The sequence below is a fragment of the Strigops habroptila genome, chromosome 11, assembly GCF_004027225.2.
Source record: "Strigops habroptila isolate Jane chromosome 11, bStrHab1.2.pri, whole genome shotgun sequence".
In the NCBI taxonomy this organism is placed as follows: domain Eukaryota; kingdom Metazoa; phylum Chordata; class Aves; order Psittaciformes; family Psittacidae; genus Strigops; species Strigops habroptila.
The window spans coordinates 10,050,921-10,076,401 of NC_046360.1; the positions used below are offsets into that span (position 1 = coordinate 10,050,921).

The 25,481-nt window shown below is 40.3% G+C and overlaps 2 protein-coding genes across 10 annotated transcripts in view; both read left to right on the top strand.

Moving 5' to 3' along the window:
- Positions 1 to 1,055: 1,055 nt before the first annotated feature.
- On the top strand, positions 1,056 to 3,316 carry DDT (D-dopachrome tautomerase). The gene is made up of 3 exons (XM_030500330.1): positions 1,056 to 1,364; positions 1,434 to 1,609; positions 2,428 to 3,316. Exons 1-3 carry the CDS (start codon positions 1,257 to 1,259, stop codon positions 2,498 to 2,500), a joined length of 357 nt encoding a protein of 118 aa, XP_030356190.1. The 5' UTR covers positions 1,056 to 1,256; the 3' UTR covers positions 2,501 to 3,316.
- A 1,048-nt stretch (positions 3,317 to 4,364) lies between these two features.
- CABIN1 (calcineurin binding protein 1) overlaps positions 4,365 to 25,481 on the top strand; it is a 116,851-nt gene continuing 95,734 nt past the window's right edge. For 3 of the 9 annotated variants that reach the window (XM_030500332.1, XM_030500339.1, XM_030500337.1), the window contains exons 1-20: positions 4,940 to 5,109; positions 5,585 to 5,723; positions 7,300 to 7,365; positions 7,778 to 7,870; positions 7,948 to 8,061; positions 8,238 to 8,372; positions 8,637 to 8,817; positions 9,757 to 9,886; positions 11,620 to 11,769; positions 12,791 to 13,083; positions 14,005 to 14,173; positions 14,617 to 14,753; positions 15,117 to 15,334; positions 16,847 to 16,925; positions 17,167 to 17,354; positions 18,571 to 18,720; positions 19,460 to 19,654; positions 20,739 to 20,975; positions 22,479 to 22,632; positions 22,869 to 22,984. In XM_030500332.1, coding sequence (XP_030356192.1) covers positions 7,363 to 7,365; positions 7,778 to 7,870; positions 7,948 to 8,061; positions 8,238 to 8,372; positions 8,637 to 8,817; positions 9,757 to 9,886; positions 11,620 to 11,769; positions 12,791 to 13,083; positions 14,005 to 14,173; positions 14,617 to 14,753; positions 15,117 to 15,334; positions 16,847 to 16,925; positions 17,167 to 17,354; positions 18,571 to 18,720; positions 19,460 to 19,654; positions 20,739 to 20,975; positions 22,479 to 22,632; positions 22,869 to 22,984 — 2,742 coding nt within the window. In that variant the 5' untranslated portion in view covers positions 4,940 to 5,109; positions 5,585 to 5,723; positions 7,300 to 7,362. Of the gene's footprint in view, positions 4,551 to 4,939; positions 5,110 to 5,474; positions 5,724 to 7,299; positions 7,366 to 7,777; positions 7,871 to 7,947; positions 8,062 to 8,237; positions 8,373 to 8,636; positions 8,818 to 9,756; positions 9,887 to 11,619; positions 11,770 to 12,790; positions 13,084 to 14,004; positions 14,174 to 14,616; positions 14,754 to 15,116; positions 15,335 to 16,846; positions 16,926 to 17,166; positions 17,355 to 18,570; positions 18,721 to 19,459; positions 19,655 to 20,738; positions 20,976 to 22,478; positions 22,633 to 22,868; positions 22,985 to 25,481 lie in introns of those variants that run through there. The other 6 variants (XM_030500336.1, XM_030500338.1, XM_030500333.2 and 3 more) reach the window with 5 other exon arrangements.

The following is a 25,481-nucleotide window of genomic DNA, read 5'->3' on the forward strand; positions in this document are numbered from 1 at the left end:
TTCTGTTGTAATTGCTGACATCTGATGACTTGAATCTTTTATTTTCCCTTTGGAGGCTTTCTGATATGCTGGTTTCTTGCCATGTGGGGTTTTTTTTGGCTTTGGAATTGGAAGAGATTTTTAGTATATAAAGGAATGAGGAACGAAAATGGATCCTAAATGGCATCTTACCTGGAGGTAGTGACTCCCAGCGATCAGGCAGTGGTGGGCTTGCACCTGGGGTTTGCAAGGTGGGTGAATACCCCCACTGCTTTAATTTCAGTGACAAACTTGAGATCATCTATCTCTTCTATTTACAAGATAATATCTTTCTGTAAATTTACCCTGGAATCTAATGGTTTTCCTGGGTTATTTTTTCTGCTGCTTTCCTGGATTTGAAGGCATGTCTTACCACCACAGGCAGCCATCCCCTGCCTGCCTGCCATGCCCCGTCCCCTCTCTGACTGGGTCTCTCTTTTTACAATCTCTGTCCTAGAAATCTTTTTCCAGCCTTATCGTTGGCTGGTTTACACACACAGCTCCTCCTGCCAGTATTGTCTTCATTAGCAGCAGTAAAGGCCAAGCAATTTCTCCAGGAAAAAGAAAAAAAAAAAGAGCAATTTCATCAGTTTTCATTAGGATTGTCTAGAACTGTAGAAACCCCAAAAGTCACATCATACAGGGCCGATTTTCACAACAGTGCTGTGCCTTAAACAAGATGCCCTTTTAGTCTAGCTGGTTCACAGCCTTTTGCTGTAAATGAGCACGTGTAATGCTCACTGGACGGTAGCTGAGCTTCTGAGAAAGCTCTGACCTGTAGATGAGACTGTCCCTGTGAGGCAGCCCGCGGGGTCTTGCAGTGCATTCTTAACCCTCCCTCTGCGGAGGTGCCCATTGCGGTGACCAGAAATGGCTTCCACCGGCAGTAGGGACTGCCACAAAACTCGTTCGACCCATCTGTCAGTGAGTTTCTGGCTCTCAGAGTCTCTAAATCACATCCCAGAAAAGCACAGTGTCAAAAGCGAAAGGCCCGAAATCCAGCTGGGGTAAGCCAGGGAATACCCGAAGACTGTGGCTGTGGAAGCGCAGGGTGCCCCCGCGTTGCTGCAGCAGCCCCGGGAGCCGCGACAGTGCCCGGACCCGCGACAGTGCCCAGCCCCGCGGCCCGCGCCCGCCCCGCCGGGGCTCCGGGTCTCGGGCCGCGCTGTGGGCGGAGCGGGGCCCGGGCCGGGCAGAGCGGCGGCGGTGCGGGCGGCGCTGTGCCGTAGTGAGGGGCCATGCCGTTCCTGGAGCTGGACACCAACCTGCCGGACGGGCAGCTGCCGCCGGCGCTGGCACAGGACCTGTGCGCGGCCGCCGCAGACATCTTGGGCAAGCCGGCGGAGGTGAGCGAGGGGCCGAGGCAGTGGCGGCGGCTGGGAGGAGCCGGGGCCTGACGGTGGTTGTTCCCGCAGCGGGTGAACGTGACGGTGCGGAGCGGGCTGCCCATGGTGGTGGCAGGCTCGGCCGAACCCTGCGCACAGCTGCTGGTCTCCTCCATCGGCGTCGTGGGCTCGGCGGAGCAGAACCAGCGGCACAGCGCCCGCTTCTTCGATGTCCTGACGGCGCAGCTGGGCCTCGGCCCCGAGCGGTGAGTGCGGACGGGCCGGGGGTGCTGCAGCGCCGGGGGCTATGCCGGGCCGGGCCGGGGGCTCCGTCGCCCCGAGGTGAGGGGCACCATGCCTACTCCGAGGGCAGAGCGAGCGCCTCTGCTCTATGGTCTATGAATGGGTGAAACACAGCAAACAATACAGGAAGGTGCTCAGAGTAATGATGATGTAGGTTCCCATGTCCTCTGTGAGGTTAAAGCGTAACACAGATCCTAGACTAGACTAGCAAACATAAAGTGCTCATGGACGCCAAATCCCAGATGTGGTTTGGGTCCAGACAAAACTATGGACCGGTTTGCAGTTGTTGCACAGCCTGGGAGTTACTGTTCTCTGAAGATGAGTAGTTCCAGTTGCTGTAACTGGTGCAAAACCCCATGGGAGCAGGTAGAGCTTCGCAGTTGGGTCGCCGTGCCAAATGGCTGTCCTGAAGGTAAGCCGTGTCCCTCTCTGCCCCTCTTCTCTGTCTCCCCAAGGTGAGTAATAGCATTTCCCTGCTTCTTGTCAGGTAAATACCTGACAGATTACGAGCTGCATGGGTCCTTGTGAAGTGAACAAGGATCTTGTATAAACAGTATTGAAATTCAATCTGCTTTTTGGTTTGTGTGAATGAGGTCTGGCATCTGTTTGTACCCTGCCTGCACGCGTCTTATTTTTGCTTCTGTTAAATTACACTATGAAGTGTGAGACAGTGAGAGCATAGCGCAGATTTTCTACCTTGTTGCAAACTGGGCAGGGATAATATTTAACTGTAAAATAATGTTTCTTGACCACTGCATTTTTTGCTTTTATACCCAAAAAGGATTGTCATCCGCTTTTACCCAATGGAGCCCTGGCAGATTGGCAAGAACAGAACAGTCATGACATTCCTGTGATCCCTTGAGCAGCCGATGGAACAAAGCAATGATGAAGATAACCTAGAGATTACCAGCTCCATCTATCTAATTGTTTCCTTTTACGATCAAATCTGTGTAGCTCTGCACTTCACCTGTGTAATTAACTTTTGTCTTTGCATCCTGTGCACACAAAGCTGAAGAGTGGGACAATCAGTTGGACTAATGTTACTAAAATAATTCAAGGTCTTTGTCTCAAGCCTGTCTTGTAGCCCAAAGGCTTTTCTGGTGCAGAGTTTTGGGATGATACAGCATCTCGCTGTCTTCTGTGGCTGGTGTTTTCAGCTCACTGTGCCTGTGGGGAAGCATTTTAGATTTTTAGGACCCGTATGCTCCCTCACTTTATAACTGGAATACACATGGCATTTTAGTAAAACAAAAGCACAGTATTTTTTATGTATAATGTTATCTCTGTCTTCCACTGATAATGAAAACACTTCTCAGTGTTTTCAGCCACCTATCGGCCACTTTGTGACTTGGTCAGGTTGCAGACGGGGAGCTCAGGGGAACTGAGAGCACGCCCTTGGAACATGAAAGTGCCCATGCGAACACAAGGCTGGAGGGTGCTCCTGTGCCCCTCTGCCATTCTGATTGCAGTTTTATTTGAGACTTGAGCTAGTTGAAAATATTCCTTCTAATTACCATTTGAAGTTAGTTGTTCCCTGTGCAGCATAAACATCTATGTTTGCAAAAGTCAGGAGTGTGTTTGCGTAACAAACACAAATTTGTGTGTCAGGCTGGCGAGATGGGGGGGAGGCTAAACCTTATATAGTTAATAAAACATATCAAAGCATCTTCTGATAAGTGTCAGTTTATTGGCTTCCAACATTGGATGGGATCTGCTTACCGTCTGGATTTAACATCTCCCAGCTATGGTAGATCTTCTTACTGTTGTACAGACTCTAACTTCCCCGGCTTAACGTCCTAAGGTTAACTAGGATTTCTGCTCCCAGAAATGACCTCTGCTGTTTGAGAACTCTGTGTGGGCATATTTGCAAATTCAAAGGTAAAGAGCCACTTTTGAACATGGTTTAATTATTTCCTAGCTTCAAACCTTTGAATTGTGGAAGGTCTTTCTATGTATTTACATGGGAGGAGCAGTGAGGCCCTGAGCACGCTGAAGGGCACCACTGACAGACATATATTACAGAATCGTGGTGGTTTCAGAGGTTATTCTGCAGGTAACAACAGTGTGATGCTGCTGTTCACAGCAACACTGCCCGTACTTTGCCACAACGGAAAGATGGGCATTGTTTTCACCCACAAACGGGGCCCTGGAGTTCATCCTTATAGCACTAAATGCTAGTTCAGTGAAACGCTTGAGCACAAGCTGAACTTCATCAGTGTGATGTGACTTGTAACAAGAAGTGCCTTCAAAGCTGTGGCTGTATCCCACAGACGGAGCAAGGCGCGAGTGTGCTGTGTCTGCTCAGGGCTTGCCCCGACACTGCGCCTGCGCCAGGAGGGCTCGGGCTGCGGCTGTCACACCTTGTCTTTCGGACTCGCTGCAGTGTGATCACCTCACATTTAAACATAATTATTTGTACAAGGAGCTGTTGCAGTTATGGTCTGGCTTGAGCCACTGCTCGCACTGTCCTGCCGCCACCACACAAACACCTCCTACACCCCCCAGGGGCAAAAAAAGCGCTTTCCTGTCCGCAGTCAGCACCACGGCAAGTTTTAGGGCTAGAACAGTGGTTTTGGGGTGATTTCCAAGCCCACGGGAGAGCACAAACAGCGCCCCCCTCACCAGCTCCAACCGCAACCCCTCCCTCCCCGCCTCCCTGTCCCCGCGTTCCCATTGGCTGCCCAAGGAGCGGCTGCTCGGCCAATGAGCAGCCTCTTTGTTGGCGCGCGGGGCTCCGGGGCTCCGGCGGGGGTTGCCGTGGAGACTGCCGGTGGGGCCGCGTCTCCGGGGAGCCGCCGCTCGCCTGAGGGAGCCGAGCCGGCAGCCCCGCGGCGGCCGCTCCCCGCCCCGCCCCGCCCCGCCCCGCGCCGCGCCGCGCCGCCAGCCCGGGGGCGGCCCTGCGAGGTGAGTGTCCCGTTTGCCGCAGCACCGTGGAGGGGCTTCAGGGGCTGCCGGGGCTTCGGCCCTGCCCCTCCTGCGAGAGCTCGGCGCGGCGGGGTCGGGCGTCGCCTGCTCCCCTCCACGGAGCCACGGTGAGGGGCGAATGTGGGTTCGCTCACTCCCCCGCCTCCTCCCGGCCTTTTGTGCCACCCGCTGGGAAGTGGAGTCTGGCAAGCGGAGTGAGAGGCGTCCCCGCTCCTCTGCGGAAAATGACTGTATTTCGGTAAAGCGGCGTTTGCTGAAATGCGGCGGAGGGGATCTTTGCAACGTTAAAAACAAAACCCCAAAACAAAAATCGAGTGGTTTTATTTTTAAACAAATGTGTATTCGCAGTGTATGGATCCCAGGTGTGGCAACAACAACAAAAGCCAGGAAAGCCCAAGCCACTCCCTTTGTTTCATGTCTGGAAGTTGGGAATCGCACAAGCTCTGGAAACAAGAGCTGACAGTCGAAATTTTTAATTAAGTTTTAAACTGCTGAGGTAAAAGGAGACAAGATTTTGAATGCAAAAGGTTTTAAAGAGGTAGTGTTGCCTTTTGAGGATGTGCCCACCTGTCATAGCCACAGATTGATAAGCTGAGACCCTCCTGTAGTTGAAAAAAGTTCAACCCAGTTTGTAATACTCTATATTAAAGACTAATTCTTTTTTTTCCTACTTAATTGATGTAGCTGTGTTCTTCTGAAAGTGACTGTAGTGACATACTTTATTCCTAGATGTTATGACACTGTTGTAACTCAGTCCACAGGTTTGCGACCATGTACAGTGTAAAAAAAAAAAAAAAACAGATGAAACAACCTCCCCACCTGCCTGACGCACGGGTACAAAAGCTGCGTGGAGGCAATGTCCCTGCCCTGTTTTTCAAAAGCATTACACTGTTCTCTTTGGTTATGCTCTCTCAACTTCTGAACTCCAGAGAGGAAAGGTGCTAAATACTTGTTACAAACTTTCTGTAGAAATATAAAGTGGAATTAAAACTGTTTCCCCACCTTTTCTGTAGTTGCAGTTTCACTGGCAGTCTAACTACAGAAGTAAACTTTTGACTGTAGTCTCTCTCCTGTTGACTTCCTCTGCTGCCTTGAGCAAGATTATGTGGATTCAGCAAAAGACTTGAGCGATTTCTGAATATAGGTGTATCTGTAAGTGAACTTAAAACCACTCAGTTTAAATATGTAGTTGATTTGGGATCATAGAGTCTCATTTATTTAGATGCAATAAGCATCCACACTTCCTGTCAAAACCTGGGATGTTCAATATTTTTGAAGGACATAGCCATTAATCTCTGTTCATGTATTTTCTCCCCAGGCAAAGTAGACAAGGAATCCTTGTCTTGAAAGAGATTTGAGGTTTTATTAATGTTTATTTACTGACTTAAGGAGAAAAATGTTTTATTGCTGTGCAGTTATCAGTCTATTTAGCTGCAAGTTAGGAGAATAAGTGGTGCATGGGCAAGCAAAATATCATTGCTGAATGAATGAGATTCCTGTCTAGGCATTTTCTCTACATGCAGAACTAATCGTGATGATGATGTTAATTCAGCTTACAGTTCAAAACTCCCACCACTTCCTGCTGTGGTTAATTCTGGACTTACTCTTCTATTAATGTGGTCTCCAATATTAAACTCTTTTTAGCCTGTCTCGTGTGTCATATTTTTCTTTGAGTTGATGGAAAGGTTTTATCATGTAGCAGTGAAGCTTTTCTTAAAAAGCAGCACAGAACTCTCATGCTTTTTGCCTTTACTAACATGAAGTTTCAGGGAGTTAATAGAACATAAGTTATGGGTTTAGTTATGAGGAAAAATGATAGATTATAAATGTGCATTTTAACCTTTAAACTTTTTGTCAGTGGTAAAAAGACTGGAAATACTAGTGTCTTTCAGAATGAAGAAATAGTAGTTAGTAAAAGTTCAGTTTCTTTTGTTTGCATAAATCTAAGAGGTCTAAGAACATGCTTTTGCCTTAGAAGGTGGTCAGCATACTCAGAAGAGACAGCTGTGTTATAAACACTGGTTCTGTTCTAGCAGGGATAGCAGTAATAACATTTTGAAGCAGCGGATTTTCCAGGCACAGGCAGTATTTTGAGCAGTGGGTTGACCAGCCACTCTGCCCTGCTGCAATGTCAGTCTGACATAGATAACCTTCCATTTTTTCCTCCTGTTCTGTAAATATCCATAAATGCTGTGGTTTCTATGTATGAGAGAGCACTCTGGTTTGTGCTATAGGTAAAAGGTACAGGAAGGATTCTAATTTTATTTTTTTAATGTAACTGAAGATAAACTCATAAGCTATAATAGTTCATGCTCATAAAATGTCAGAAGCTCTTTTGGTTTTACCTTTGTCTTTATAAGGATTCATGTTGTTATGTCGTTAATATTATGTATGTTCATTAAGTATTTTACAGTAACTGAATAACCTTATAGGTGTGATTACATTGCAAATACTTCCACTCCCCCCTCACTGCCAGGACTAGAGTCTTGAAAGCCATCCTGAAGTAATGCATGTGCTTAACTTTGTGTTTTACTCTCTGTCTCTAGTTAAAATTCACTTTAATATTATTGTTCCCACATTATAGGGCAATTTATCCCTTGGCATGGCGTGGTGGTGGTGACTCAGGGCAGTTAATTGGTTATTGATTAAAGTATTCCCAGCCTGTCTTTTATTTCTGAATGCTTCCTTTATGGACAGAATAAATATTCTAATCCTGTTTGCTTTCCAGACCTGTTTGTGTTAGGCCCTTCATCCTAATCCTGGAGAAAAGACAGTGAGAACAGCTGAGAACATGGTAAGGGCTTATTGAGGTGGTTTTTGAGATGTTTTGGTAGAAGTAAAATTGAAATTTTTCTCTTTCCCCAGGACTGAGACTAAATTGGCATAATAAGAACATTGGGTTTAGAGTGATTGTGGTTATTGGTAAATTAAAGAATTTGAAAACAATTTGCTGTAATTGTTCTAGGGAAGCTGTTACTTGCAAAACACTTGAAATTTTGGGTTTTTTTCAGCTGATTTAATGGGGGAAATAGTTTTGATGTGTTATTACTTGCAATTAGTGATGACATTACAGTTCTTGTAACTTTATGTAGAGATCTCTCAGTATTGTCCATTTACCAAGTAAAGTAAAAATAGACAAAACTTGACTTTGCAAGGGAACACACGTAAATGTGACATTTCTTGTTGCGTCTCAACTGTCGTTCTAGATTCGAATTGCAGCATTGAATGCGAGCTCCACAATTGAGGACGACTACGAAGGTACCTTTAAAAGTCATAAGACACAGACAAAGGAAGCCCAAGTAAGTAAACTCACAATTTTCTTAATGATATTTAATAAAGTTGCCTGCAAAATAGGTTCTGTTTTTTTAAACCACAGGAAGCAGAAGCATTTGCTTTGTACCACAAAGCTTTGGACCTTCAGAAGCATGACCGATTTGAAGAGTCTGCAAAAGCTTATCATGAGCTGCTTGAGATTCGTCTTCTGCGAGAGGTCAGTGATCTTTAGAGAATGAAACTCTAGAAACTGTTTTTATTTTATATTATTTCATTTCTTTCTGGCTAGTGAGAGATATCAGTGTTATCAATTGGCAAATAGTTTGCTGTTCTTTTTACTTGTGTAATGTCTAATTTCTGATGCCCACATTCCGTTTATTTTATCATTTCTAGGCAGTTCTTTCTGGTGATGAGAAAGAAGGACTGAAACATCCAGGCTTGATGTTAAAATATTCCACCTATAAAAACCTAGCACAGCTGGCAGCACAACGGGATGACTTAGAGACAGCCATGGAGTTTTATTTGGAGGTACAGTACAGCTGAAATAAAACACTGGAGCCTCAGTGTCTGCAAATACTTGCCAAAATATAGATGTACACCTTTCAGCATACATCATTTGAATATATGTCTGAATTCTGTGTAGTTTCTGACATTACATGTGATGTAACTGGTCCATCAGTCAGTCCTCAAATCAGTAGCAAGCCTGCTGAAAACTAAAGCAGTGCCAGTCCCTGTAGACAAGTGAAGATGCATGTCTGAAATGTGAATAATGGTGTTTGTTATGCTTTCTAGGCTGTGATGCTAGACTCTACTGATGTCAACCTATGGTATAAAATTGGCCGTGTGGCAATCAAACTCATCCGCCTGCCTTTGGCTCGTCATGCTTTTGAAGAAGGTCTCAGGTGTAATCCTGATCACTGGCCTTGTTTGGATAATCTTATCACAATCTTGTACACACTCAGTGACTACACAAGTAAGTACAGTACACAAAAAAAGTTGTCAAGATAGTGTAATTCTACATATCAGTAAAAACCTGTAAGGATGCAGTTGTATAGGAGAAAGTGTGTCTTGTGTAAGCAGTACATTAGGTTATGATAGTGACTTCGTGATAGAGATTTTTTTAAATTTCATGATAAAGTATGATGGTTTGTATCAATTCTGGCTACCCTAAAAATAAATGCTTGTGGTCTTTTATATCTGAGTCTCTACAAGAAGTTTCTCTGTAGACTGTTCTCTTGCATGTATATTGATTTTGTCTTTCTAGGCATTTCCAGCTACGTAGTTCTACGATTTAGTTATAAAACTACAATCTACTTCATAGCCTAGTATGTTTAATTGTAGTTACAGCAGTTGATACAACAGACACCAAGATTTTACATTTGAGTAACATCTAGTGTATGAACTGATTCAAAGGAAGTTTGTGAGAGAAGTTGTAAGATGGCAGAAACATTGAATCTGATCTCTTAGGTTCATCCCACTGGATAGTCCTAAATCTCTTCACTTTACTGCCCATGCAAGCAAAAAACTGGTGGGATACGTTGCTTGTTACGCTAATGGAATCTGCAGTTCAGACATTGGGTAACATGAGAATGGTAAATGGCTAGGATTCTGCTTTATGATTCTAATTTCTTTTGTACAGGAACAGAGTCCTGAAAGTAAATAAAAGATGTACTGCAAGCATTGTTTAAACAAAATTCATGATACCCTTTTTCTGGATATAATACTTGGGAAGACATAGTAGGTTATTTTAGCTGTATGCATGTAATCATTTGACATGTTTCAAAGCTATTGGTCTAATTTATGTGAATGTCATATTTAGCTGGAATTCTGTGGTGTATACAAAGGCCAGAAATGGGAGCTTTTGAATGAACCAGAGCAGCCACTGACCATTCAATTTCTATTTCTCTGTCAGCATGTTTGTACTTTATCTGCAAAGCTCTGGAGAAAGACTGTCTATATAGTAAAGGATTGGTTCTGAAGGAGAAGATCTTTGAGGAGCAGCCTTGCCTCCGGAAAGATTCCTTAAGGATGTTCCTTAAATGGTGAATGTCATTCTATAGTATATACAGCATTTGGAGTGTAAATTTTGGGTTTGGGGTAGTTCAGAAAAGCTGATGAGATAGAACGCTTTAAGCTATAACAATATCTTGCTGACCTGTCTTCTAAATAATAAAGCAGTGCTAAGTGTTGGGGCTGCTGACAGAATGTTTTTCAGTAATTACTTCTGGAGCGAGGTAGAAAGAGACAGAAAGTCCATTTGCTATTGCTCACTTATTTTCATACCCAGATCTCTTGTAATCATCTTCCTTTGTTTCATTTTACTTATTTGCAGCTGATATCTGCAGCATTCATTTTAGTTTTCCTTTCCTAATTAAAAAAACCCCAAACCAACCAACCCAAACCACACAGACGTTACTGCTTTTCCAAGCAATTACAAATTTGGAACTTGATACAGTTTTCTCATTTCAGTAAGTTTCAGGAAGTATTACTGATTTTTATTGACAAATGAGTACAGTCAGAAGACTTTCTGTGTTTTATTAGTACCAAGATGCAGAAATTCTTAGTTATTAAGCTTTCAGACCACTGCAACTCTGCAAATATTTTGCAATATTATGTTTGAGATATTAGTCCTTTATTATTACTTTTTTATTGCAGTATGTAAAACTTTCACTAAAAGTTTGGGTTTATGTAGCTCTGCTAAGTAGACTGTCTCTTTCTTAGAGATTTTATAGATTGAATGTAGATTTTATAGTGTGAGTGGGTGGGAGGAAGGTGGGAGAAGAAAGTAGAGGCCTGTAAAATGTACAGGATCTAAGTTAACTGATAATTCAGCATCAGAGCTGCTTCTCATACTGTAATATGTTGCTGTGATGGTCAACAGAATTCAGGAGAAGTGAAGTTTTTAATTTAATCATGGTTCAGTCTCACTGAGCATAATAGTCACTGCATGTGCAGCTAGCATCAGTACGCTGTGTAAATTGTATGTGGTAAGTGGAATGTACATCCTAGTGTGCGTCCTTCAGTTATGCAATAAATCAGTCAAAACCAGTAACGTTTTAGACTACAACAATATCTAAAATGTGAAAATACAGAGTATTTAGAAGACAGGGAAGAGAAAGGATAACAAATTTTAAGGCTCTAGGATTTTATGTATAGCTGTGGACCTTTAATAGAAAGCCGTGTTTAGTAACAGAGACCCTGATTTATTAAGCTGCCTTAGGTCTGGTTCTAAAAATGTTACGTGCTTTTAGCCGCTTGCATTTTGTTTCTGGCTTGAGATCTCTGAAAAAAGTGGATTATTCTTCACTTTCAAAAATTCATTTCTAGACTCAGACTATACAAGACAATTTTCAACTCCAAATTTTATTTGTGATGACGTGAATTCCTCAGAATGCTACTTTGGAATGAAAGGAATTTCTCAGCCATACAATCATTTTCTGAACCAAAAACTTCTGTCCCGGAAAGAAAACAAAACTTCCTGCTTCTCTTTCATTTCTCAGTGTTTGGAAAACAGAATAGAACAATCTCCCTTTATTTTTTAATTTTTAAGACAGAGCAAAGATTTTGGAGGGTAAATGCTTCTATGTGCATGCTATAAAGCTTGTAAAATAATGTTATTTGAATGCTTGTTTTAACACTGTTCATTTTTGTTCCATTATAGAAAGATACCAAATTAATCTCCTCAGGCTTAAAAAAAACCCAACACAGTCAAACAACAAAAGCACAACCAGCAAACAAAAACTTTAACCAGTCTTCATTTCTTATTATTTCTTAGTGACATGTCTATCCATAACGTAAATGTGAGTGCAGCTGAAACAGGAAGAATCATAGATGAAGCACTGGAACTACGTAAGAAAAGACAAGCTTTGCTAGTGCGTGACAGAGAACCAGACCTCAGACTGGTCCAGCCAATTCCCTTTTTCACGTATGTCTTTGTTTTCTCTTTTTAAAAGGTTCCTCTGAAGCCACTTAGACTGAAAACTCTGTGAGGTTCACATTTCTTCAGAACACTTTTTCCTTGTAAAAACAAGCAGATAAACCCTCCAGTGTTTTCATGTTTTAAGAGTTTATAGGTTGGTTTGCTATGCTTATGATTTTAGCATAACCCCATATCTATCAGTTGTCAACCTTTGAATTAAAACCAGTGGTGTAAAAAATGAATATTAGTGAAGAACAGTTTGGCAGCCATTCCAACTGTATTATTGGATTTTTCAGATATGACTAGTTTGTATATGAACTTCAAAATAAGTTTAGCTTTTTAAAAAATGGCTTTACTATTGGGATAATGGAAATTCAGAAAAAAAATACAGTTCTTTATTTGCAGCAAGAGGTAAGGATACTACTAAGTTGCTATATATGTCTTTATTAAGACACAAAAGATTGGGCTTTGTTCTGGTTTTTTAATTGCACATTTTTCTCGAATATTAATGGACTCTGCACATAGGTCCTATTGCAGGAAAATTGCTTCTACTTGTGGATAAGGGTGAGATAAGTGTTGCTGATTGAATGAAGAGCCTAAAAATTGTTCCTTTGACGCTGCTTTTTTTAGGGTTCAGTGTAATTTGCTCAGCAACTACTGCACAGACCTTCTTTTGTTTGAGCCATTTTTTGAGATTAGACACATTATTGGCTCGCATTTTCTTCCTATTGCAATGAACTCACCACTTGCCTCTGAAAACCTTTTGCCTGCTGTCACATTTTGTTCTTGTTTTTCTAAGTGGTGTGTTCTAGAATGAAAGCTCCTAAGAGCCTCTGTTCCAGGCCTGAAATTGTTAATGGTCCATATGACAGGAAACACACGAAGATACTCTCCAGCTTTTCAGTCACGGGACAGATTTTGACACTTAGATGTGTTCCTCTCCCACTGAAAAGCTGCTCTTGCTAATTTAGAAAATAATTTGGCAAGAATTTATGAAGTTGTGATGTTGTTGTGTTTCCACATGCAGGTGGAAGTGTTTAGGAGAAGCTTTACTTGCCATGTATCACCACCTCACAACGTGTGACCCTCCTCGACCCAGTCTGGGAAAGAGAATTGATCTCTCAGAATACCGAGATCCAGTTCAACATTTGATGCTTTCTCCTACCTCTACTCCTGTCAGTGTTATTCAGCCAACTCCTGTCAGCACTAATCCAGTGGTGACAGTGCCAGATCCTGTATTACCTTATACACCAACAACACCCAACTTTCCAAGTCACAGTCAGAGTTCACTGGAACCAGGAACTACTGTAGGTGAGCAAGGTACTTCAGTCTAAGATTCAAGATATTTTTCCTACTTACCTGAGTATTAAAAGCACTCCAGAATTTGTTGGGAAATACTGTCTTTAAACTGCATGTTGGTGGATTCTGAATCTTTTCAGCATATGGTAGGAAAAATGAAGTTAAGCTGTAAAATTAAGTTCTGTTAACGCTTCACATTAGAAAAGGAAGGCCACCTAAACTGCCTGAAAATCACTGATTCCTGACTAAGACACAGGACCACTGTTCATGACAGTGGTCTTACTTTCTTGTCTAATGGCATTGAGAGTCGGGTTGATTTGTTTTTCTTAATTGTTACAGATTACAAATCTAACTTCTTCTGGTTTTGTGCTGTGGAGACTTATACTTCAGTTTTTCAGTCCTTAAGATTAGAAGAATCATGACTGCATCCCAGCAGTGATGCATATAAAGCTTTTAATGCTGTGAAGAGTCTTGAGTGCCTCAGAGTGAATGAGCTGTTATAGAAGATGACTGGATTATTCTGCTCATGTGTAACATTAAGAACCTGAAAGACGCAAGCTGTCAGTTATATTGATTTAAAATCTGTAGCAGGAGGCTTAAATATTTTATGGTGTAGCTGTATTTACGTATCTAAAATTGCCAGGGAGTTACCAGTATTTGGTTTATATTCATGGGAATTTACAGGTGTTTCTGGAGTTAAAGGCAGGCTCCTCTGATTCCCAGTTCAGAAACTTCTTGAAGACGAAATAATGAATTTTAATGAATAATGAAATGCAGAATTTTCAGTAAGTCTGCTTCTTGCCTCAGAGCAGCATTTTTATGGAAAATGCCATAGCAAGTTCATATTAATGAAGGAAACCAATAGATCTCAGGTGTTGCTGGAGAATAAAACAAAGTGTCAGCCACTAATAATTTTTTTTTTTTTTTTAATTCTGTTTCTAGGTGACATATCTGCAGGTGATAAATCTAAGAAAGGTGTGAAGCGAAGGAGAATTACAGAAGATAGTGGTGAAACAGCAAAGAGGAGATCTGCTAGAGTCCGGAACACCAAGTGTAAAAAAGAGGAGAAGGTTGACTTTCAAGAGCTGTTGGTGAAATTCCTCCCTTCCAGGTACTGTACAGCAATAACTTCATTATGAGAGTATCAGGAGCTAAGCAGAGAAAGCTGTTTGGGGTTTTGTTTGATTGATATGCCCCAACATTAAAACCATTAGACCCAGGTTAATTTTTGAAGCAGTTGTGATGCATTGTCTTCTCATAAATTTAATAAAATTGTTTTAAGTGAAAATAACTAAAAACTAATTGATAGATAAGATGGCTTTTGTCAGTATGAAACTGAATTAGACGACAATGCAGATGTCAAAATGGATAAGATAAACAAGATAATCTTGGTTTGGACAAAATTTGGGAACTGGATGTAAATCTCTAAATTTGCTTCAGTTAATGTGGTTTCAGTGTTAAAATATGCACGTGCCATGTTTAGGTTTCATTTACCAGTGAAAGCAAGAATGAGGATTATATTGATACTGTGTGTTTTGTTCCCCTTTCATACAGATTAAGGAAGTTAGATCCAGAGGAGGAGGAAGACACTTTCAATAACTATGAGGTGCAGTCAGAGATCAGAGAAGAGAATTTCCAGCATGTTGGACCACATAGAATGTCATTCGATTCTACAACATTTATGGAATCTGGTAAGGATTTTGTTGTAACTCCCACTCTTTCTCTGTTGTTTCTTCCATACTGTATGCTTTATTTTCTGTATTTTCCTATCACATCTAGAAGATACAGAAGCGTATGTTATTTTAGAAAGAATAGAAATATCTCAGTTGGTACCAGGTGTGATTTTTTTAAGTCTCGGGGACTGCTTAATTAGTGTGCGTGAGAGCTCTGTTGTGTGAAGTTTCCCATTTGAACAGGTTGGAATGCAATAACTTAATAACACAGGGGAACTGCTGCAATATTAGTGCATAAAACATCGTTGAAACTTATTTGTTTGAAGTTGTGGGTTGCCTTGATCTCAAACATGTATGACTTTGTGTTTATCTGCTTTCCAGAAAAACAGGATGTTCATGAATTCCTTCTGGATAACCTGAACAATGGTGGGATCTTGGAGCTAATGATGAGATATCTGAAAGTCATCAGCCAGAAGTTTCTAGTGAAGTGGCCTCCTGGCTTATGTGAGGTGGTCCTTAGTATCTATAATAGCTGGAGAAAGCATAGTAGTAGTCTTCCTAATCCATTACTGAGGGACTCAAGTAATCAGCATATCAAGGTATGAAACCCTTTTCCTTGTACTTCTCTTTGCTGGTGTGTTGCTCTCTGTGTACCAGAAATACCTAACTGAAACCCAGCAATTAGATGCAGGTTTTGCTTAGCTTGGTCTGGGGAGCTGCATGTCCAAGCTTTATAAACTGTGGTATGCTGCAGCTTGCATAACAGTTTGTTTCTCAGCTCCTGAACACACACGGGTAATGTTATATGCAACTATACCTTATACATATACCTTATACATAATATGTGTGTATATACACACACACACACGTATAGATATAATATAAACACTATAGATGTAAATATATTTTAGTCCTTTACTTTGTTGTTGCTCTTTTTTTTTTCTTTCTTCCCTCCCTTTAGTTCTGATAGGACACAAAGTTTTGTTGTGTCACCAGACTGAGATGCAGTATGACTGCAGTTTGAAATACTTTGTTTTTCAGATCAACAGTGTTTCTACTTTTTTTGCAAATGAACTAAATTATGGAAACTATGTTCCGTTGACTTAGTTTACAAAACAAACAAAAGCATTGCTGTGTAGCAAATGTTACATCTCTTATACATACTGTGACTTCTGTGTTTCTGTATATTTTCCATAAATACATACTCTTTGTTAAACAAATATAAATATATTTATAAACGTATTCCCTTGGTTCTCATTATGACTGCATAACTGCTTGCTTGTATGAAAGATCTAGAAAGTCAAGATTTTGTTGCTGTACTGTTAAAAATCACTGTCCTCATGCTTGTCTGTTCTTTTTCATCCTTGAATTTATCTTAAACTTTATCTGCAAGCTATCCTGAGTGTAAGAAATTGATACTTTTAGCATTGTAAAGGACTATTCTGGTTATGTGTATAGACTTTTGAACCTTTTCATATGCACCTTTTTTTAACAGCTAGACCTGTAGCCTTTATTCCTGTGTATTTAATGAGAAAATGGTGTATTCTTCACTACACAAGTCTACCTGGCAGAGATCCATGGTGACGTGATTTTTAATATACTCCTGAACTTTATCCAGCAAGCATTAATAAGCTGATAAGACTAGAATATGTACTCAGTCTTATGGAGGTAAATACTGAAAAAAATTACAGTATATAGTCTTTTTATTTCTCAAGTATCAATACCTCTGCTATATTCTGGAAACATGCTTTTAGCATGATTTAGCTATTTAATAAAGTTATTTCAGCCAGACAAAAAAAATAGGGATGTCACTTTTTTTTTAACCTCAGGCAATGCTGTTTGCCTACCTTCTTTTATGAGGTGAGATTTTAATTCTTCTTTTTAATGCTCCTTCTAAATATTGTTTTGTTTTGTACCTGTTGATTTGTAAATGCTATTATACACCTTTTGACAGAGGAAGAAATAGCTATAGCTTGGGGATAGAAATCCCAAGATAATAAGATGAAAGCTTTCTTTGAAGTAAATTTCAAATTCAGTGGTGTTTTTTACTCCTCTTTTAATGTATTTCCTCCTGTGTACTGTTTTTTGCTGTCTCCATACTTTTTCTGAAGGATATGATGTTGATGAGCCTTTCTTGCATGGAACTGCAATTAGATCAGTGGCTGCTAGCAAAGGGGAAGAGCTCTACAGGTGAGAATTGAATATTACTTTCTTCAGACTCTGAAAACACTTAAGTTGTATGAACAAATGTTTCTAGGAATTCATTGGATTTTGGACCTATTTTTTCTTAATCTCTTTCAGATCTGTATTTTATTGATCTGTGATTTTTTTGTCTTAAAGCAGATAAATAACTTTTGAAATACTAGGATGTGGGACTCCTTTCATGGGATGCTAGTAAGTTTATGATAAAATGTAATGAATTGATTTGCAGTTTCTCCACGAAATTGCCCTGCTGCCTCTGTGAATGGAAAGTTTGGCCCTGACTTCCCAGGAACTCATTTCTTGGGAGACCTGTTGCAGCTGTCATTCGCATCCTCACAGAAGGATTTATTTGAGGAAGGCTGGATGGAATTTGTCACTCGGGTGTACTGGCTGAAAGCTCGCTTTCTAGCACTGCAGGTTGGTTTTACTTTTGATCTAACAAATACAACTTTTCCCAAATTAAAATCATACCAGCTACAGCTGATTTGGGAAGCTCAGCTCGTTTAAGCATGTGCATAAAATCAGCTGAAAACGTATTTTCATTTTACTTTAATATAATTAACTATACCTAAGGGTAGAGGTAGAAATGAAGTAGGAGGTCTCATGTGCAAAGCTGCTATTTGGATATGTTTAAGATCTAAGTATTTGCTTAAAATAGCTTGTGTTCAGCTTAAAAAATATATTTGGACCAAAGTTATTTGGAGTAGTATTGTGTAGTTGCAGAACATGGATTTTTTGGGGGACCTGAACTAGTGAATGTTATCAAAATCCCAGACCGTTGAAAATGCAGTTTTTAACTGAAGCAGACTGTATGTTAAATTACTCCTCACTCTGCTTTTTCAAGGTAGCATGATTCTTCTTTTGGAGATGTTTAATTTAATATGCTGATTTTGAAACAGAGGGTTTTAAACCTGAGGGAATACTTTGAAAGAAATGTTATTTGTTTCCAAACTTTTTCCTCTCCAAATGTTGCTTTCTCAGGACATCAAAGAGTTTGTTTATGCATCAATTATGTTTAAGTCAACTAATAACGGGAATCAATTTCAAGGTGTGAACTAACCAGTTCCTTCCATTTTTATTTTTGCACCTAAGGATTCCTTTCTGGTAAATCTGAGGAAAAATAAGAGTTCCTATATAGCTACTGCCATTTTTCCTTTAGATGTACAGAGTTGTATTTTGCCCATGCAGTTGCATTCCTCTCTTGACCTCTCAACTCTTAGTTGCAGAAAGCAAGTAGAGTGCATTCCCTTTGCATAATATAAGAATATTTGTGGACTCAATGTTTTTATTTACACAAATGGAAGAGTTATTTATACTGTTTTACTTTTCCATGTTTTTAAAGGAGAGGGATTTTAGCAATCCAAATTAATATTTCAGATTTATGCAAGCTGAATTCTGTTTCCCTGATTTGTTTTACCTGTAACTAAAGTCACTGGTAAGATACACTGTTTCTGGTTTTTGTTTTTTTTTTTAATTTGAGATTGTCAGTTGGATTTGTTTATTATTTGGGAGGATGTGCAGTGGCAGTGCATGCACTGAATTGAAACATTTTCTTTCTACATGCTTTATAAACCCTCACTGCAGACAGAACTCTAGGGTTTTTTGTTTGTTTTCCTCTGTACTGCTTCTGTAGGGAGACATGGAACAGGCACTTGAAAACTATGATATCTGCACTGAAATGCTACAGAGCTCCACTACAATGCAAGCTACAGCTGGCAATGAATGCGGCATCGTAATACGGTTACCTAATCTACATGTTGATTCTGTTGTTTCTTTAGAAGAGGTAAGAATTTGCAGGTGTGTTCTCCCCACTCCATCCTTCCCGGTTTCAAAGGTCATCTATGAATTAGCACATTTGTGATGAACTTTACCACATCTGTCCTAGAATTTTTCAAAGAGTGAAAGGACAGGTTCATGGTTCAATGATAATGTCAGAGCCATTGTATCAGTTTCAAAAAGGTACCTTTTGGTTCTGTTGGTCCTGTACAACTTAAAATTGCTTTTATGCAGAGTAAAAATATTAGAGCAGCTGCATGTAGAACAGTAGAATATTAGATTAGTGTTTTATTTTCTGTTCCTAAACATATATTTCACCTTTGCCTAAATTAGCTCTTTACCTCAGCAGTGTTTTCCACGTTACAATTTGCATATACTTTTAAGCAAAGGGATATTCATCTTCTGTTCTTTCTATTGCTGTTTTTTTGGGGTATGAACTCCAAACACAAGAGATGCTGTCTTCACTTTCAAATCTATTTGATGGATGTGTTCTTGCAGCGTAGAAATGTGTGATTTGGGGATTTGAGGCAAAAAAGTTTAAAATAATCATAGCACTAAAGTCACGTACTGCATAATAATTACAAATCTGTGGAATGGGTGACATGTTACGTAGTAGGTGTTTTCTTCCTGGTTGTAGCTGTAGAGTTCACACAGCTTTACAGCTAAACTGCTAGGAGAAATGTCAGTAGTCAAATGTATGTGAAGACAAAATGAAAGTTGAATTATGCCATCTGTGATGTTTGCAGATTGAAAAGAACCTAAAATCTTTGGAGAGATGCCAGTCTTTGGAAGAGATCCAGCGACTGTATGAGGCAGGGGATTATAATGCAGTGGTACATCTGCTTCGTCCAACATTATGCTTTAATGGTTATGGCAGAGCAAAACATCTGGAATTTGTAACATCCATACCAGAGAGACCAGCACAGCTGCTTCTCCTACAGGTTTGTTTTGCTTCTTCAAAGATCTTTTTATTAAGGAATTAAGACTTATTCCTGAAAACTGGATGAAAGGATTTCTTGAGTGGGTCTTAATGGTTAATGAGTCTTATTTACAAAACAAAACGTGGAACCAGACTTTTAATTTGAACAGCATTAGCAATATGCCAGCTTTTGCTAACTGAGAATGTGGCTAAAGATGTCTGAGGCCTCTGTGAAATGTCCAGAAAAACTGTACATTCAAATAAACTTGAATCATTTACAGAGGCATCTTATGGATGGATTTATGGTATCTGCATCTTCTGTAAATAGTTCCTGCTTTTGCTGATGTTGACTATATGGTGATTTGCAACTGTTTGGAAACTTTAAATTTACCTAACCTATGAATGATTTAGTGAATTTATGATGTAGTGTATCTGTCCTGCACAAATGACAAACTGTTGATAGATACATCCAATGTGATTGCTATAGATTTAGTCCATTTGACAGTGTGAAAATAAGCATACAAATGAGCTCAGCTGTCAGAACACTTTCTCGGGCAGGGGGGGGAAGGTTGCGCAAAAAGAGACTGATGCTCTTTTAACTGGATGGAACCAAATCCTACAGCCTCCATGCCATCTCCTGACCCAAACTTGACGGAGTACAAAGAAGCAGGAGGATGTTGCTATAATGCTAGCCTTATAGTTGCTATTTTGTTGTTTATGAAATAATAAAATGGTAGCACAAGATCATAAAGATCCAAACCCTGTTTCTGTAGGGGCCTCTATTCAACTGCATATCATTAGAATGTTAGACCTACAGCCGTCTCTTTCCTGCTTTTTTTTTTTCCATTGCATCTATTATTAAAGCAGATAGATTCAGTGATTTTTTTGTATTTTTTTTTTATTTAGATCCTACTTGTATATTTGTCATCCAGGGTCCATGCACCTCCTGTTATCCTTTTTTAATGTCATATTTGAAGGTGTTCTTTTATCATTTCATTAAAGTAACCACATTAACTGTATATATTGCTTTGCCCTGCTGTGCATTCATGGTTTAAAATAAACCCTTCATCCTTATAATAGATTTTTTTCATATTTACATTCCCTAGGAGTCCCTGCTCAAACTGAAAGATTACAAGCAATGCTTTGAATGCTCAGAAGTTGCCTTGAATGAAGCAATTCAGCAGATGATTAATATGACAGCAGCCTCTGCTAAAGAAGAGTGGGTTGCTACGGTAACACAGCTGCTCACAGGAATAGATACTTCATTATCATCAGTCAACAGCATCCTGAAAGACTCTTCTGTAACACCAAGCCTTGTTCGATTAACAACCAACCTGATTCAGGTAACCTGTTCACTTGCACTAGGAAAGAGGTATTGTGTGCTGCAGACCTTCAGGCACAAACCAGCTGTTGTCTGAATTGCCACCCACTCGCAGTGACAGTTTGGGTGACATTTTTGTTAGGGGAAGGTTGGGGGAGGATGATCATTACCTTCATAGTCTTCATTTCAGTATGTTAGAAATGAGCTACATGCTGAGCACACCTGTGCTAGGATCAGTAACAGCAGGTACCACCAAGCTGCTTGGCATAAGCAAAGGATGTGGTAGTAATCTAAGGAACAACACTGTTTTCTAACGGGATTTGAAATGGTGGTAATTTAAAGAGTGGTTGAGCTGGCTGGGTGCAGTTTGTGAGTTATGGCACTGATCTTGGCTGTATGTGCTTTGGGCTAGAAGACAAGATCCCATAAGCCTTAGGAACATGGTAGAGTTGCTTGCAAGTGCTGGCCAAGCTATGGGTTTTTCCAGTGAAAACAAAGAGGGTGGTGAGGAGAGGGCAAGGGAAAAAATTATGTGTGGACTTTCCTATCACTGTTTCTATCTCTGTTTCTATCACTATGAATACAGCTAGCTTTAGCCTTTAAACAAAGTACTTTCAAACCTTAAAACCCACAAATGAATATTTTTCATTCCAGGAAATGGTGGACTCTCAGTTCCATTAAGAAGCGAGTCTAGTTAATGTCAAAATTCAGTGTGATTGCAACTCTCAAATCTCCATTTATTTCAGCAAAAGCAAAGGACTTCAAAATCACTCTCATTGTGTAAAGTTTTATGTGTGTCACTATGTTGTGGAATGTAATGGAATTGTGGAGAACAGAGTATTCATTATAATATCCTAAATGGTTTCTGTAGTAAAAATAAATATGATTCTTTATCTACATAAATACCAATAGAAAAACTGTTGTGTGTGTGTAAGAATGTGAGAAAAACATAGGACTTCTGAAATTCCTGGTCCTGAGGCAGTAAAATGAGCAGTTGTCCATGAGAAATGCTAGGACAGCGGTTCCATGACACAGCATTCTGTTGCTCAGAATTTATTCCGTTAGATCATTTATATAGCATCTGTTAATGATTCTAATTGGTCTTTAACAGTTGTTGTAAGACTCAGTAAAGAATTCAGGAATTCTTATAACTAAGTTCCTCTTCCTTGCTGGGGTGCAGATAAATTTCTTGTACAGTAATGAGGCTTACTAACACTAAGAATTCATACTTTGCATTTGCTAACTTTGAATTGTTTGTATATGTTATTAACAGAGAAATAACTTGGTGGAAAATAATGATGCAAGAGGTATGTTAGGGTAGGGGAAATGATCTTCTACCCTTCCCTGTACCAGGGTAATCTTATTTGTAGGATTTTTACTGCCTGTGAGCAGCTCAGGCTCAACTTCAGATTATTTCCTCAGGATAAAATAAGTTTCCTTAGCAACTTTGGGTTGTTTGGAAAGGATTCACACCTGACCTTTATTTCATGTCACTTTATCTGTATAATGTCTGTTCCTTTATTAGATCATAGACTGCAGCATGGCAGTCCAGGAAGAGCCGAAAGAACCATACGTCTCCTCAGTGCTTCCATGGATAATCCTGCACAGAATCATCCAGCATGAGGAAGATGCTTTTCAATCCCTTTGCTGCCAGAAGCAGCAGAACCAGGGAGAAGAAGGTGAATTAGTTATTCAGTTTTACATATTGGAGCTAAGCTCCTTACCATCTAGCTCTGCAATATCAATAAGGAAATAATTGTTTGTCATCTTACCTTGCTGGCTGAAGGAAGTAGAGGGGTATGCAAACATCACTTTCTTATCACAGAGGAAACTTCTTTTGCCAGGTGAAGCATTGGCTGGTTGGATTTAACTCAGTTCTGTGCTACTTAAATATTTACCATCTTCTTTCTTCCAGTGAGTCCTGATACCCCTATGTTGCCTTCTTCACTGATGCTGCTGAACACTGCTCATGAGTATTTGGGAAGAAGATCCTGGTGTTGCAATTCAGATGGTGCTCTTCTCAAGTTCTATGTAAGTGTTCGAGTAATTTAGGTTGGAAGGGACCTCTGAAAGTCATCTGGCCAAGCCCCATCTCAAAGCAGGGAACAACTTCAAACTTATGTTAGGTTATTGCCTTGTCTTCATGTAAAAATGCACTTTTAGATCTACTTTCCTTTTTCTCCCATGCATGAATGTTTCAGTCAGTTAATTTTGAGTAGCAAAGGCTTGTTATTCCAGACCCCTGTCCACTGGTATGTTTTCTAAACAGAACTCTTTGTCAGACACTAAATGTCTTTGGATAACTAACTCTACTATATAAACATCTTTAACGGGATGTGTAAAGTAAATGATCTACCTTGCCCTGAAAGAGAAAGCACTGGGGAAGTAAGTGGTTATTCTGAGTACTCAGGAGAAATGTGGGCCTGTATCAGTCACTGATCCTGGTAAAACTTGAATTTTGTGATGCTTAGCTTAAAAATAAACAGACGTAATGTTTGAAGCTAATAAAAATTTCTAGTGCCTACCAGCATTCACCCAGATGGCTGGTAACATTGGCCTTTATTTTTGCTAATGGACATATAAAACTGCTTGTGACATGCGGGAAGGGAATACCTGAATACTGAATCTATTTCCAGTTTTATCTTCTCCTTCTGTGCGTGGTAGCTCAGCCACACCCCTGCCCTGCTTGCAGCAGCATTTTACGCACAGTCCATGTGTCGTTACCTGGATTATGTCCTGAAGCTGTGATGTATTTGGCTGTTCTGCTGATAAATTTGACTTGTTTGATTATATCTGCCTTGGTTTTACACCATAGACTGAAAAAAATAGTAATTCTGTTGTTTTCATGTTACTGACTAAATGTAACTCCTGATACACAATTACTAAATGTAAATTCAGGTATTGAACAAAGGGTGAAGAGGATGAAGAATTATTCTGGTCCTGTGTCTTTGCTCTGTTGTTCGGATGGGCATGTTAGAAGGTCTAATATGCTCCAGAAATGGGTGTCTGGGCAGTAGTGCTATAGCATTATTAGATGAAAGCAGTTACCCATTCGTTGTTCACCTTTTAAAGATTATTTCTTGACGTCTAGTTCTTACACCAGAAAAGAAATTTCACATGGTTGAAGGAGGATGTTTCTATGTGTGTTGCTGTTTCCTCACCTTATCCTTAGCTAAGAAACCGAAGTGCAGTCACCTTTCCCCTGTGCAGAGTACTGACAGTCTGTTGGCAAAACCTGGCTGTTGGCAAAACCCCAGCTAATTCGGTATAATGGCAGATACTGGGCAGTGCTCTACAGGGACATTACAGTGGCACTTCACAGATTCAGCTTGACTTCATTGAGGTTTATTACCTTCAGCCAAGAGAAAATCATGATTAGTTTAATTTCCCTTCTCAGCACTCCCTGGAGCTTATTAGCCTCAGCTCAGTGCCAGACCCCATCTGCCTCTGCGTTTGAGCAGCAGTGTGTCTAGGACAGTAATTTAGACAGCTGGGAAGGATGGCGCGGAGAGCCTGAGGGGTTCTGCAGGAGTCAGCTCATCCTGCTAGGGCTGGAGCTAATGAACAGTGTTTGAACTCAGGCTGACTCAGCGTAGGACTATTAGATTACCTCTGCATCCTGCTCTCCTCAGTCTCCCTGGTATTAGGACCATAATGCTGATACACCTGAGTTGCCTCTGCATGGATCTGCCTTGCGTCCAGAGGGCAGATTAGCTCAGGCACTGTGCTTCATGAAAATAGATAGCCTGTCTCCACACTTGAGCTTGCACTCAGGTGCAGTGCTCCTGAGTGATGAATCTACATTGTCTCTGTGTAGCGTGCCTGTATCCACAGCCTGGGGAATCAGAGTATGCCCTGTGAACCAGGATAAACTGCAGATAATTGGGAGGTGTGAATGCGTTTACAGCTAGATCTTTGCAAATGTCATCAGGTACTTTGGAAAAAATCTTCCATTTTCAGTTGTAGAATTGCCCATTTAAACTAAAATATTGGATCATATTATTGAGCCCAAGAATTTAGTTTTCAGAAACAAGCAGATGTTGGAAGGATAAGGAAAGATAAAGATAAAATAGGATTAATCATTTGAAGAGAAAGACAGAATGTTAAAAGTGTCATCATGTAATACTAGTCTATAAAACCTTCTATAGATGACCTGTCTGCTCAGATACATTGTATTACTTGTGGCTGAAGGTTGCGTGCAAGAGACCGTGTTAATATGTAGTTCAGTCCTTCAGCAGTAGTCAAGGTCTGAATTATTAAGACCAATTCTGGGTTATTGCCAAGACTTGAAAAGCTAAAGAAGAACACAGGAGGTTGTTTTTAATACTGTTCAAGCGGGAGTTCTGTTAGTGGTGTTAGATGTGATTTTGTGTGCAGCAGCAGGAATGCCATGCTTTTATTAGAGTTTCCTGTGATTCTTGTATCTTCCTTTTGACTTATTTATCTACACTTTCTGTAAATTTCAAACGTTGTTCGTAAATCTGTACAGGAAAAGTAGTGGAAATGAGGTGTCTGCTGTGACTCAAAG

Coding starts and splice junctions, on each gene's coding strand:
- DDT (XM_030500330.1), top strand. CDS start 1,257: ATGCCGTTCCTGGAGCTGGACACCAACCTGCCGGACGGGCAGCTGCCG. Junction 1,365..1,433: donor TCTTGGGCAAGCCGGCGGAG/GTGAGCGAGGGG, acceptor TTGTTCCCGCAG/CGGGTGAACGTGACGGTGCG. Junction 1,610..2,427: donor CTGGGCCTCGGCCCCGAGCG/GTGAGTGCGGAC, acceptor ATACCCAAAAAG/GATTGTCATCCGCTTTTACC.